This window comes from Pelophylax lessonae, assembly GCF_965119305.1.
Source record: "Pelophylax lessonae genome assembly, chromosome: 4".
NCBI classification, from domain to species: Eukaryota; Metazoa; Chordata; class Amphibia; order Anura; family Ranidae; genus Pelophylax; species Pelophylax lessonae.
The window spans coordinates 176,440,748-176,453,462 of record NC_138771.1 but is presented as its reverse complement, the minus strand read 5'-3'; the positions used below and the strand labels follow the sequence as shown (position 1 = coordinate 176,453,462).

Below are 12,715 nucleotides of genomic sequence, written 5' to 3'. Positions count from 1 at the left end.
AAATAAGGCTACTATGTAGAAAAGTTGCAAGTCTGCTGTTGGAACGCTATAGGTGTAGTGAAAACTCTTAACGCTCAAAGAAAGCGTAAATTGCCAATAACAAGCAGTAATCTCAAGAGTTGGTATACACTGTCTACAATTTAACTTGTGATCCAACAATTCTAAGTATTTTTTTTTCTACCTAGAGAATTTGCTAAATACTGGTTTTGCTGCAGTACACAGTCCCCGGATGGTTTAAGTATACAGTTGTATAAACTACATATTAACAATCTTTAGCTATGTAAATTACATGTCATAAAATTGATCCGATGACAGATTGTGAGACAGATAACACAAACGTGATCTTTGCAGTTAAATTATTCTGAAGCTTTCAGCAGCGTTCATTTAAGTGATGCACTCCATAACATGAATCTGCAGCGTGTCCATATCTGGTACAGTCAGCTGACACTTGGGACATGTATGCACATTTAGAATTGGCTGCTCCACGCACTCCGCTCCTGCAAAAAAAACATTTGTAGACTTAAGTTCTGGTACTTCCATATGCTTGCACTTTTCATCCATGGCTTACCTCATGTAACAGTTTTTGTTTACTCCAAACTCCAGTCAGCACTAAAAAACTAATAAGTAGTGTCCCCTGCAAACTTTAAATGCCATTTTCATCTGGGAAAAGGCATATAAAAACAATACTACCAAGAAGTCACTCCTTTTGCCATTTATCCAGTCCCAGCCTCTCCAACATCATAACTTACATTGCAGGATCAGCGGTCCTGCATTGCATGCGAGCATGTTGAGGGCCCATGCTCACAGTAGGAGAGGAGCAGATTGGGCAGAGAATAAGAAAGGTAAGTATTGCTGCTCGCTTTTCCACTAGTACAGCTTTAAATTACTAACCTCTTTAGTGAAAATCAATCAATCATTCTAAAAATTTGAAATAAATATACAAAAAAAAAAAAGCCTGTTTTTCATGGTTAACTGATTTTTTTAATATCCAAACTCTATTTTCATTTAGCATAGTGTAGGAAAGGGTTAAACCTTCTGTCAGGTCTTTTTGTTGTTCGTGACCATCTAGGGAGAAGCATGCTCTCTATCTATCCCGGTGAATTCTCTGAGACTGTATTTAAAATAAAATACGAAATTGATATCACTGTTAACAGGAATAGTGACTCTTCCAATGAAGACATTTTTGCTAGTTGCAACAGAGAGGGGTTTTCCTGCCTTTGGAGAGTTCACACCTTTACTTCATTTTATATCTTAAGACAGGAAGGGGGAAAAAAAGATTGCCTCAAACAGACACACACTGCATGAACAGCAAACTGGTTTTAGCCACTCTAGGTATACTTTATTATGCACCATGAAAAAATAGCTGAAAATATGTTAAAGGAAGTAAACTTAAAAGACATAATTTGTGCCTATAGGTAAGCCTATAATAAGGCTTACCTATAGGTACCGTAAATATCTCCTAAACATGTACTGTTTAAGAGATATTTACATTACATGCAGCCGATGAGGTAATCGGCGCATGCGGTTTGAAGGAACGCCCATCCGTGCCGTTCCTTCTGATATCTGTGCTGTGAACGACAGCTCCCCCACACATGCGCGGGAGTGGAGCCATCATGGCTCTGGCCTGTCACAAAAAAAAAAAAAAAAAAACACACCCAAACAGCAATTTACAACAGCTTGAAACAGAGAAGGACTTTCAGACATTTTCAGGACCTTACCTCTTGACATGAGGTGGGGACCTTCTGATGAAGGCACATGGCGTCTCTGAAGCTGCTCTATAGAATGCCTGTAAGAAAATATTTTATTTAGTTACATTACCTACATTATAATGAGAAATGTTCCTTGTGCTGATGCCAGCTGACCTAGTTGAAATATTCAGTCCTCTGATCCCCAACCCAAATATGCAATTAACCCCCCCAGAGATAACACAGCTGCCGGACTTGTCATAGGCACTCCCTAATAATAGTCTTTCCCCATACAACACATTCGAAGAAGCTGTACTGTAGCATCCATCAATAAAAAGCGCTCCTTTGAATGGCAGTTGCGGACCTTTCATGTATTGCCCATCATCGATTTATGTGGTGCTTTTGATAGAAAACCTATAGTAAAGTTTCCATAAATGGAGGGAGAAGAGGAGGGGGGGGGGGGGGTGAAGTGGCTGTATGTTCCAGAGCCATGGAAGATTACTGCTGAGGGATGGGAGAGGATGGAAGATTTCCATTGAGCCAGCACTAGATTTCAGCCATTACATATGTCATAACATGACTCGACTAGAGCAGGCCATGTGGGCCATTCCATAATGCAGCATGGAGGGGTAAATAAAAACGCTTTTGTGTCACTTATGTTCCCTGTAAAAAGTATATTAAGAATCTTACTGTGATGTACAAAGTCTAAAGGGGCCATGTGAGGTGCTGAACCTCAGGTTGGCTAGTGCTGCTCTGTCTATCAAACTATACTGCAATAATATTCAGCCTGGGGTTCATGCAAATATGATTTGCTTTAATTTTAAGCTATTTACCATCAGTAAATACCTACCGTCCCTTCAGGGATTCGTTTTCTTCCAACATGAGTGCCAGCTGTGTTGCCAAGTCCTCCTTTTCTTGATGAATATTTTGCCTGGCTTCTCTCTCCGCATGAAAATCAGAACAGTAGACATCAATCTATAAGTAAAAGATTTATGTATAAAAAGTGCACTAATGAACTGCAATATGCTTTATTTTAATTCCTTTATTTTAACCTCTGTATAATAGTCATGTCAAAGGTCAGCACAGTACCAAGCGGTTATGCCATAGAACAAGAATTTCTCTTTTGTTCATTGACTGACACAGCTCCTGATCTTCTTAAATTTTGTGTTATACTGCCCCCTACAGGAGTAGGACACTAGGCAGAAAAAAAGTCTAGCTACGCATATGGGCAGTCCCAGGGGGTATACTCCCTTTCTCTCTGCTATAGGTACTCAGTTTTTTTTTTTCTTCCTAGTCAGGAGTAAGGACCTAATTCCTTGCTGGTATCTCTTTTTAGATACGTGTTTTTTTCCTGTGAGATCTACAAATCAACTGCTGGACTGGGCGACGGGCTGGATAATCTAGATCCAGTGGTCACCCCAGTTTGGCCAGCGAGCGAGAGCAGACCTCAGCTCCACATTAGGTCGGCCGCGTCATAACCCCACTGGATGGGGGCTGGCCTGTGAGTTAAACACCTCGCGAGGTCGCATACGACCGGGTTTTGGCCCCAGTCACAGCATTCCTCCTGGCCAACAGCCCCCCATTTCTATGGCAGGGGGTTCTGTCTGGAGCGGTGCCCGCCTGGTTCCTGGTATGGTACCCTCCCCAGGAGGGATTTGGGGTGAAAGTGGGCCCCTCCATGCCTCGCAAAACCTTGGATGGGTCAGATGGATGGAGTAGTGGATGGTTGGTGGACGGCCACCCTTTTACAACAAGGCTGCAACGTCAGCAAGGCGGTGGTGGAGTCATGTTTTGTGCCGGAATCATGGGAAGAGAGCTGGTCGGCCCCTTTAGGGTCCCCGAAGGTGTAAAGATGACCTCTGCAAAGTATGTGGCGTTTCTGAATGACCACTTTCTTCCCTGGTACAGAAGGAAGAACTATGCTTTCCGTAATAAAATAATCTTCATGCATGACAATGCACCATATCATGCTGCAAAGAATACCTCTGCATCAATGGCTGCTATGGGGATAAAAGGAGAAAAAGTCATGGTGTGGCCTCCATCCTCCCCTGACCTCAATCTTATTGAGAACCTTTGGAGTATCCTCAAGCAAAAGATCTATGAGGGGGGGAGGCAACTTACATCCAAACAGCCGCTCTGGTAGGCTATTCTGACATCTTGCAAACAAATTCAAGCAGAAACTGTCCAAAAACTCACAAGTTCAATGGATGCAAGACTTGTAAAGCTGCTATCAAATAAGGGGTCATATGTTAAAATGTAGCGTGACCTGTTAAAATGTTTAAAAAGTTAAAATGTTGTCAAAAGTTTGATTGAAATAGCTTTTGATTTCAGTAAATATGCTGCAAACGCAACAGATGACAATTTTCAGTTCTTTACAACCTATAAAGTGTTTTGGAACTTACAGTGCATAATAATTTGGAACAGTGCATTGTAAGTGTTTAGGTTTTAAAAAAATACTGTTATTATTAGGAGGTTTGTTCAATAAAATTTGAATTGTACTCCAAATAGTTGATAACAGTCAGCATAATTCACGTTATTTAAATCAATTATTTAGGTAAATGTGAAAAATAGCATTTGCATAATAATTTGTTTACAAAAGATTTTATTAGAAAGTCAATACAAAAAAACAAAAACAAACTTTTACACAGGTCAACAATGTAACATCGCATCTATATATAAAAATATATTGCATAGAAAAATACTCTGAAAACATAGCAAGTGTGCAATAAACGTTGGTCATAATATAGCAGAATATAAAGTAGTCAAATACACCTGAGGGGTCAGAACTGTCTAGTTAGACATACCATATAGGTTAAAAAGTACTAACTGGTCCAACACAATTGTCCCAAGAGTCCCATTTAGCATGGAATGTCATCATGGTGCTATGAAGGGAATGAAAGATTTTTTCTGTCAGTTTGATGCATTCCACCCTGGAGAGCACCTGAGACCATACTAGAGTATCTGATTTCCCATTACAAGCTATCATCCATTGAATGGAACACACCAAAGTATGAATCAGATTAGATGTAGATTTCGGGACACCAGGGACTTTTACAAAGAGCAAGCATATCTTAGGGGAGAGAGAAACCTCTGACCCAGCCAATCTGGTCACCAGTCTCTGTGCCTGATCCCATATGGGTCACAAACATTTGCAGCTCCAAAAAATATGAAGTAAATTACCTTCTTCTGGACAGCCCCTGAAACAGAGGGGAAGAGACAATCGTAGAATGAGTGAATCAAGGAGGGAGTCAAATACCATCTTGTAACTACTTTTAGGGGTGTCTCCCTGCATGCACTAGAGCGTGAACATTTACGCATGTTTGAAATCATGTGTTGCCACTCTGGAATGGAGAAACTACAACCTAGGTCTTGTTCCCATCTAGTCATATACTTATGTTTATCTGGGAGGGTGCTAGTAACGATATGAGAATAAAGGCTAGATATAAGCCCTCGATCTCTAGGTGAGGCGGAGCAAATGTTTTCGAAAATGGTAAATGGAGGGTTTAGTGTGAGGAGGTCCTGTGATTGGAAAAATGTCCTCACCAGAGTATAGTGGTCCCTTTCAGAGCTGGGAAGACCGTATAAATCTACCAGTTGTTCAAATGTACAGAAAATATTGCCTATGGAGAGCTTTTTGAGGTTCACCAGGCCTCTGGTTATCCAAGGGGATAAGTCCTCTCTGCTTAGAGGGAGTGTAAACCTGAGTCAAAGTGTCCCAAAAAGGATGTTAGCGGAGAGACTCGTGACAACAGACCCAAGGGGGTTTTAAATCTTTGCCACAGCCTGTATAAATGAACAACAATTTTGTTCGCAATTGCGTTATAACTAGACGGCTGTGCACCATTCCAGAGACCCGCCGAGAGAAAGTTCGGAAAAACTGCGGCCTGTTCGAACGAAAGCCAGGGAATGCTCTCGGGGTCTGCATTCCATTGAGCCATTTGAATGAGTTTGGCGGAGAGATAATAGGACCATAAATCTGGAATGCCCAGGCCACCCTGGGATTGGGGGGCATAAAGTATATGACTGTTATATCTGGATCTCTTACCGTTCCATATGAATTTAGAAATCTCCCGCTGAAAAGAGCTGATATGAGATTTAGGGACATTAACGGGGAGGGCCCTAAAGAAGAACAAGACCTTAGGTAAGATAATCATCTTTATGGCTGTAACTCTGCCCAGAAACGAGATGTGGTATGAAGACCACGTCTTCAATAGCAAATTTTTTAAATACTGGAGGGAAGTTGGATATAAATAGTGATTCATAATGGGGAGTAATCTGGACCCCTAAGTAGCGAAAAGATCTCAAACACCAGGTGAAAGAGAAACTCTCTCTGATGGAGGTTTGCATCCAATTAGGCAGATTAATCGGCATAATAGAGCATTTGGAGAGGTTTACCCCTAAGCCTGACATGGATCGAAATCTCTCTAGTTCGATCAGCAAGTGAGGGAGTGAAATGTGAGGTTTGGATAAAAATAATAAAACATCATCAGCATACATACTTAATTTGTATTAGTTATCCCCCTTGTAATGCCCAGTAATAAGGCCATTCTTTCTAATGGCTGTAGCCAAGGGTTCAATTGCTAGAGCGAACAGGAGGGGGGAAAGTGGGCAGCCCTGTCTCGTACCTCTATGTATAGTGAAAAATTCAGTTACACCCGGGAAGGCGAACTCTTGTTTGAGGGGACTGATATAGAGCTTTAAATCCATGAATGAACCCTTCTCCTAGTCCATACTTAGGAAGAAGGTGTTCTAGATAAGGCCAGCTGACGCCATCAAAAGCCTTATGAATATCAAGACTCACAAGGCATGTAGGGGATTTACTAAGATTGGCGTCATTAATAATATTAGCGACTAGCCTAATATTGTCTGAAAGCTGTCTACCTGGAATAAACCCGGTCTGGTCAGGGTGGATAAATTTATGAATTACATTGGATAGTCGGTTAGCTAGCAGTCTGCCGAATAGTTTAAGGTCATTATTCATGACCGAGATGGGCCTATAATTTTGAGGAAAGGAATGATCTTTATCCGGTTTCGGGATGAGGGACATGTTAGCCAGGAGCATTTCTGCTGGAAAGTTTCCTCCCTGAAGAACATGGTTGAATAATTTAGCAAGTCTGGGGGCAAGAATTGTGGCAAAGGTTTTATAATAGGAAGAGGAAAAGCCATCTGGGCCGGGGGCGGTGGAGGTTTTGAGAGCTTTAATCATATCTAGGACCTCGTCTACTGTACAAGGTGCCTCTAAAGTATCCTTTTGTGTACATGACAAAGACGGGACAGAAAGGTTATCTATCCAGGGGTGAAACTCATTTACAGGTAGCGTAGAGGGCACCGAGAGGAGGTTTTTGTAAAAGTTTGTAAAGATTTCCAAGACTTCCTTGGGGTGAGAAACCATCCTCCCGTCTGGCCCTCTGAGCTTGTATACATGAGTGGGTCTTGTTGTTTGAGTTAATTTCTTTGCAAACATAGTGGATGTGGAGTTGCTGTGGAGTGTAAATTTGGCTTTGGACCACCTAAGGGCCTTTTCAGTATCACTAGAAAGGATGTCATCCAAAGCTTTTCTTTTAATATGGATCTGATCCATAAGTGTAGAGGAGGGGGAGAGATTATGTTTATAGTATAGTTGATCTAATTCTTTCGTGAGGGATTTAATGTCTGACAATCTAGCTTTGTTCCTGGCTGAGGCCAGGGCAATCAGATTTCCCCTGATGACTGCCTTATGAGCCGTCCACACCACAGGAGTGGGTGAAATCCCATCCTCATTAATCTGAAAATAATCTATCAGCGAAGAGGAGATCTGGGCAACTAACGCCGGATCATTCAGTAAGGAGTCATTCAGTCTCCAGTTAAATGTCGTGCCACCCAGACCCACTCCCCCCGATTCGAACAGCACAATCTGGTGGTCGGACCAAGGGCAGACATGTATACCTGCAGCTGAGGAATTAGCCAGCCAAACCGGGGTACAAAAAATATAATCAAGCCTGGCCGAGCTATCGTGTGGATGAGAATAAAAAGTGTAACCCTTTGTACCAACATTGTGGGCACGCCAGGTGTCTATCAATTGTTTATCATTTAATGCACGTTTCAGGCTTTTAGGGAAAGCTTTGGATGAGGCCGTAATGTTACTTCTGTCCAATGAAGGATGGGCAGCTAGATTGAAGTCCCCTCCAACCACCATGTGTGGGGATTCAAACCTGTCAAGAACTTCAAAAAAATGTGGCATGCATATCATTAGGTGCATACACAGAAGCTAAGGTAATAGCCTTGCCTGCAATACTCCCCTTAATAATCAAGAATCTGCTCTCTGGGTCACAGTACGTGGATGATATATCAAATATTATACTATTACGTATAAAGATGGCAACTCCTCTAGTTTTATTATGGAAAGATGAACATTTAAACTGCTTGAAAATTTATCGAAGAATTTAGGGTGTCTGTCAGTAGCAAAGTGCGTCTCCTGTAATAAAATTATGTCCGCTCCTAACCTTTTATAATGTTTGAAGGCCTTATTTCTTTTATTGGGGGAATTGAACCCTTGAACGTTGTGTGACAAAATTTTAATCCCCATGATTTATATTAAAAGGACTACGTACATTCTGAAATTCCTGCAGGGTAAACTTTTGAGAAAAAGAAAAAATGACCAGAGCCGAGTGTAAATAATAAACAGGTAAAACCTCTGGGGAACCCAAGGAGTGGGCCCCAGACTGATTGGGGGTTGAATCACTGACTCGGTATAGTGTCAACCTCGCTCCCAATTAGGGGCTAGAAAAGTATAGAACAACCAAAATACTTGCATGTTGTATATAAAGACCTGAGTAAATGACTTTCTGTTAACAAACGAACATTTTTTGAAACAACAACTGATCAAATAAAAGAAGATCATACAGAAATTTTGAACCTGAGAAAATTTCTTGGAGATGGGCAGAAAAATAAAACCCATCCAAAAAAACATTACCGATTGGACAAAACCGCCCAAAAACCATGTGCGGAAATCCGGGCACCGAAGGCGCGGAGAGACCCGGGGGACCATCCTCGCCTCGGGCGCACGGGCATCCGCAAAACGGTACATAGGGGACTGACACACGGGAGAGGAGAGAGAAAGGTAAACAAGAAAATTCAAGTAATTATATCAAGAGCGTTTAAACCATCAGATTGTCTTTGCGGACACACTAGTGGGCACAGTCACCCCAGCACAGCTGCCCCATGGTGGGGAGCGATCACACTAGGGCAAGGGCACACCAGCGTTCAAGAAATCCAAGGAGACACTTAAGTGAGATTTAGTGTATCACCAGGAATGCCTAGCTCTATAGTGGACATCCTCAGAAACCGCCATCTCTAAAAGGATTCCGCCATCTTCGCTGATCTCTTCTGGTTGCTGGGGTGGACCAAGATGGCGACGGCCTAGGGGTGTTCTGAGGGCGAACCTCAGGAGCAGCTTCCAGTAGGCCCAGTTTGACTAGAAGTTCTTTTCCTTCCACCAGGTTATACACCACGTAAACTGTGCCATTGTGAGGGACTGTCAGCTTGAAGGGAAAACCCCATCTGTATCGAATACGGGCTGCTTGTAACACAGAGGTGACCTCTTTCATCTTGCGCCGCCTTTCAAGTGTGGCCTGGGAAATATCGGGATAGATCTGTATGCGAGTGCCCTCCAATAAGATGTTGGGAGTGTTCCTGGAAGCTCGCAAAATATCCTCCTTTATTAGGAAGTCTTTGAGGCATAAAATGATGTCTCTTGGAGGCTTGTCAGGAGGAGGTTTGGGGCGCAGGGCCCTGTGAATCCTGTCACAGGTGAAATCCGATTCCTGTTTGTCAGGCAGCAGAACTTTGAAGAGCTTGGAAACTGCGGTGATCAGATCTGTAACTGTTTCAGGAATGCCTCTGAGGCGCAGGTTATTCCTGCGATTTCTGTTGTCCAAGTCCTCCACCTGTGTTTGTAACAAGCCATAGTTATCAGAAAGCAGCTCAAAGTCCTTTCTAAGGTCATTATGGGCGATAGAAAGTTCGTCGTGCTTGGTCTCCAATAAATCTGTGCGGCCTCCCAAAGCAGCTATCTCCTGGGATAGCGTATTAGTGGCCTTGTGAATTTCAGTTTGAAATTTGTCTGCTAATTTTTCATACATAGCAGCAAAACCTGCATCTAAATCGGCCTTTGTGACCATACATGAGTTCTCACGGGGCACTTGTTGAGGGCTGGGTGGTGAAGGTGGTTGTGCAGGAACTGCCTGGGGCAATGGAGGGGCTTGGGCCCCATCCTGAGACATCTTGGTGATTTCCTTTGTGCGGAGCAGATAGGTCGTCAGGGAGTGCTTTGGCGTGCCCCCCCGATTCTTTTTCTTGGCTGACGGCATGCACCAGGTGTTCCCCCGGGGGTGTTGAAAATTGTGAGCAAGTATAAGCTAAATTGGCCCCGGGGATCCAGCCGTTCTCTCTCCCCTCCGAAAAAAACTGCGCACTTAGCACTCGCTCATATCAGCGCCGAGCATTACTGCATTAATTGATGCATATATATTCAAAACAGTGAAAGACATATATCTGCGTATGCCCAGGGTATTGAAATGAGTGATGCGAACAGGGTGCAATAATCTGCAGGCACTATCTCCCGAATAACAGTGAGGCAGACAGGGTGTAAGTCTGCAGGCAGTCCCGCACATATGACAGTGAGGCAGACAAGGTGTAATAGTCTGCAGGCAGTCCAGCACATATGACAGTGAGGCAAATAGGGTGCAATAGCCTGCAGGCGGTACCGCTCAGATGACAGTGAGGCAGACAGTACTTTCAGGGAGATGGTGAGAGCTCACTACAGCAGTAGGTAATGATGGTATAAACCCAACTGCTACCTCTTCTTGTACAGGTTGTGATGAGCCTGCCAGTTATGGATGGCAATCCCAGGGGGAGATTAGGTGGGCTGCAGGCGGCTCAAGTCCCAGGATTAATTGATGCGTGCCCCACCTGTGTGGTATAGGCAGTGTGCTGGTGGCTCCGAATCTCCCCACAGTGGATATAGCAGGAGGGATGTAATACAGGGCAGCGCTGGGCCCGATCCAAGATGGCGACCGGGGGCCTAGGATGAGAGCGCTGGAGCTCAGGGTATGGGATCCCAGGGGAGAGGAGCCTGATGGTTGTGGTGGCGGGGTGGTAGGCGGAATGCCCCCCTTGAGCCGTGTCCTACCTTACAGGGATTGCAACGTCCCGATTACACCTCCGGAGGCGGCCGCCGTGCGGTACTCGAGGCCGCGGCTTCAATCACGGAGGTAGGCCGCAAACGACCGTGCGGTCAGCCCGCTCGCATCCCTACAAGAGTGGCCTCAAAATGTTTGTGGGGAAGCGGGCAATCCAGCAAAAGTAAGATTATGGCCGTGGGGGCCAGGATTGCGGAGATATCCGCGTGGATACAATGTAGGCCTCGGAGCTCTGTCTTGCATAATCATTTGGAACATGGTGTTAAGGACCCGGCTGACAGGAAGGCGGAGGCTGCGGCCTGCAATATGTATACCCTGGCTGGTTTGGCACGGAGGCCAATATTCACCATCGCCCTGGTGTCGCAGACTCTGACTGAATGGGCTAAGCTTTTGCACCGTGACCTGGAGGGGGAACAGCTCCCCCCTGCCTTTGCTGAGCTGGCGGATCAGCTGGTTCAGGGGCTGCAGTTCATCCTCTGTGATGGCTCTGTGATGCTGCCCTAGTCGCCCAGCTCTCTGTTTCAGCAGTGGTCCTTAGGCATGTCCTTTAGCTCAAATGCTGGTAAAAGGCCTGACTGATCTTCCCTTTCAAGGAGATCACCTGTTTGGTGCTACCCTGGATGACATCATTAAAATGGTCTAACGGAGGGGGGAAGAGTACCTTTCTTCCGCAGGCTACTAAGGACAAGGACCCTCATCGTAGATATGAGCAGACAAGGAGGGCCCACAAGAAGTTTTTTCGTCCCTCAGGGTCGACTAACAAGGGATCGAAGACCTTCAGGGCCTTCTCTGGAGGATCTAAGTGAACTTGGTCTGGCAAGTCAAGAGCGGGCTTCTCCAGAGCCGTGGACAGGGCCCCTTAAGCAGGAAGGCACACCCCCCACCCATATATGGGGTGGGGGGACATCTTCGCTGGTTCCCGGACCCGTGGACTTCCCTGGTAGAAGACAAGTGGGTCCACGAGGGCATACAGTCCAGCTACAAGATAGAGTTTTGTTCTTACCCTCCAGTAAGACAGTGTCTTTTAGGAAGTCACACTCACCATTTGTGCTCACGGATGGGCCTCGGAAAGGGTTGTCCGCTTCCTCTGCCTGATCCATCTGGAAATGGTCACAGGCTGTGGTTCAGGTCTATTCCTTTAGGGGTCAGGTTCCTCCTTTCCCTGTCAAGGCGCATTCTACTCGGGCACTCAGTGCCTCCTGAGCCTTCTGTCAATAGGCGTCAGTGACGCAGGTTTGCAGGGCAGCCATCTGGTCGCCGGTGCACAGTTTTACAAATTCTATAAAGTTAATGTGTTTGCATCTGTGGATGCTTCCTTTGGCCGCAAAGTTTTTTGCAGGCTGCTGTTTAGGGGCGTATAATTTATTTATTTTTTTCCAGGTGAGCTCCAGTTGTTTTGGTTGAGCTCCTGTTTTACCTGGTTGGTTATAGTTTGCCTTGGGAGTTTCTTTTTCGCTGTTCATCAGAGAAATGGATTTTACGGTAAGTCAAAAGTCCAATTTTTTCCTGCTTATGCTATTAACCACTTTACCTCCGGCCACTGTGCCTCTACTGCGGCACAGTGGCTCGTTATCGTCCAGCGACGTAGACCTACGTCGCTGGACTCCTCCCCCTGTAGGCGGCACTCCCGCTGTTTTCATTCACAGCGGGAGTCGGGCCAGGGGAGGAGCGGCGGCGATCGCCGCCACTCTTCCCCGATCGTTGGGGAATCTAGTTTGGAGATCCGCCCGCCTGTGTAAACAGAGCGGGCGGATCTCCTAAGTGACAGGGAGTGACAGATCGGAGTGTTCAGCATAGCTGAACATGCGATCTGTCCTTGTGTCACTCAGTCACCTCCCCCCCCACACGTTA

At 45.0% G+C, this 12,715-nt stretch overlaps 1 protein-coding gene across 1 annotated transcript in view; it reads right to left on the bottom strand.

Annotated features, from left to right (window-relative positions):
- Positions 1-229: 229 nt before the first annotated feature.
- Positions 230-12,715, bottom strand: part of OPTN (optineurin) — a 64,486-nt gene continuing 52,000 nt past the window's right edge. The window contains exons 11-13 of the mRNA XM_082256806.1: positions 2,536-2,660; positions 1,719-1,786; positions 230-497 (exon numbers count right to left, since the gene is read on the bottom strand). Of these exons, the coding sequence (XP_082112932.1) occupies positions 385-497; positions 1,719-1,786; positions 2,536-2,660 (306 nt within the window). The 3' untranslated portion in view covers positions 230-384. The remainder of the gene's footprint in view (positions 498-1,718; positions 1,787-2,535; positions 2,661-12,715) is intronic.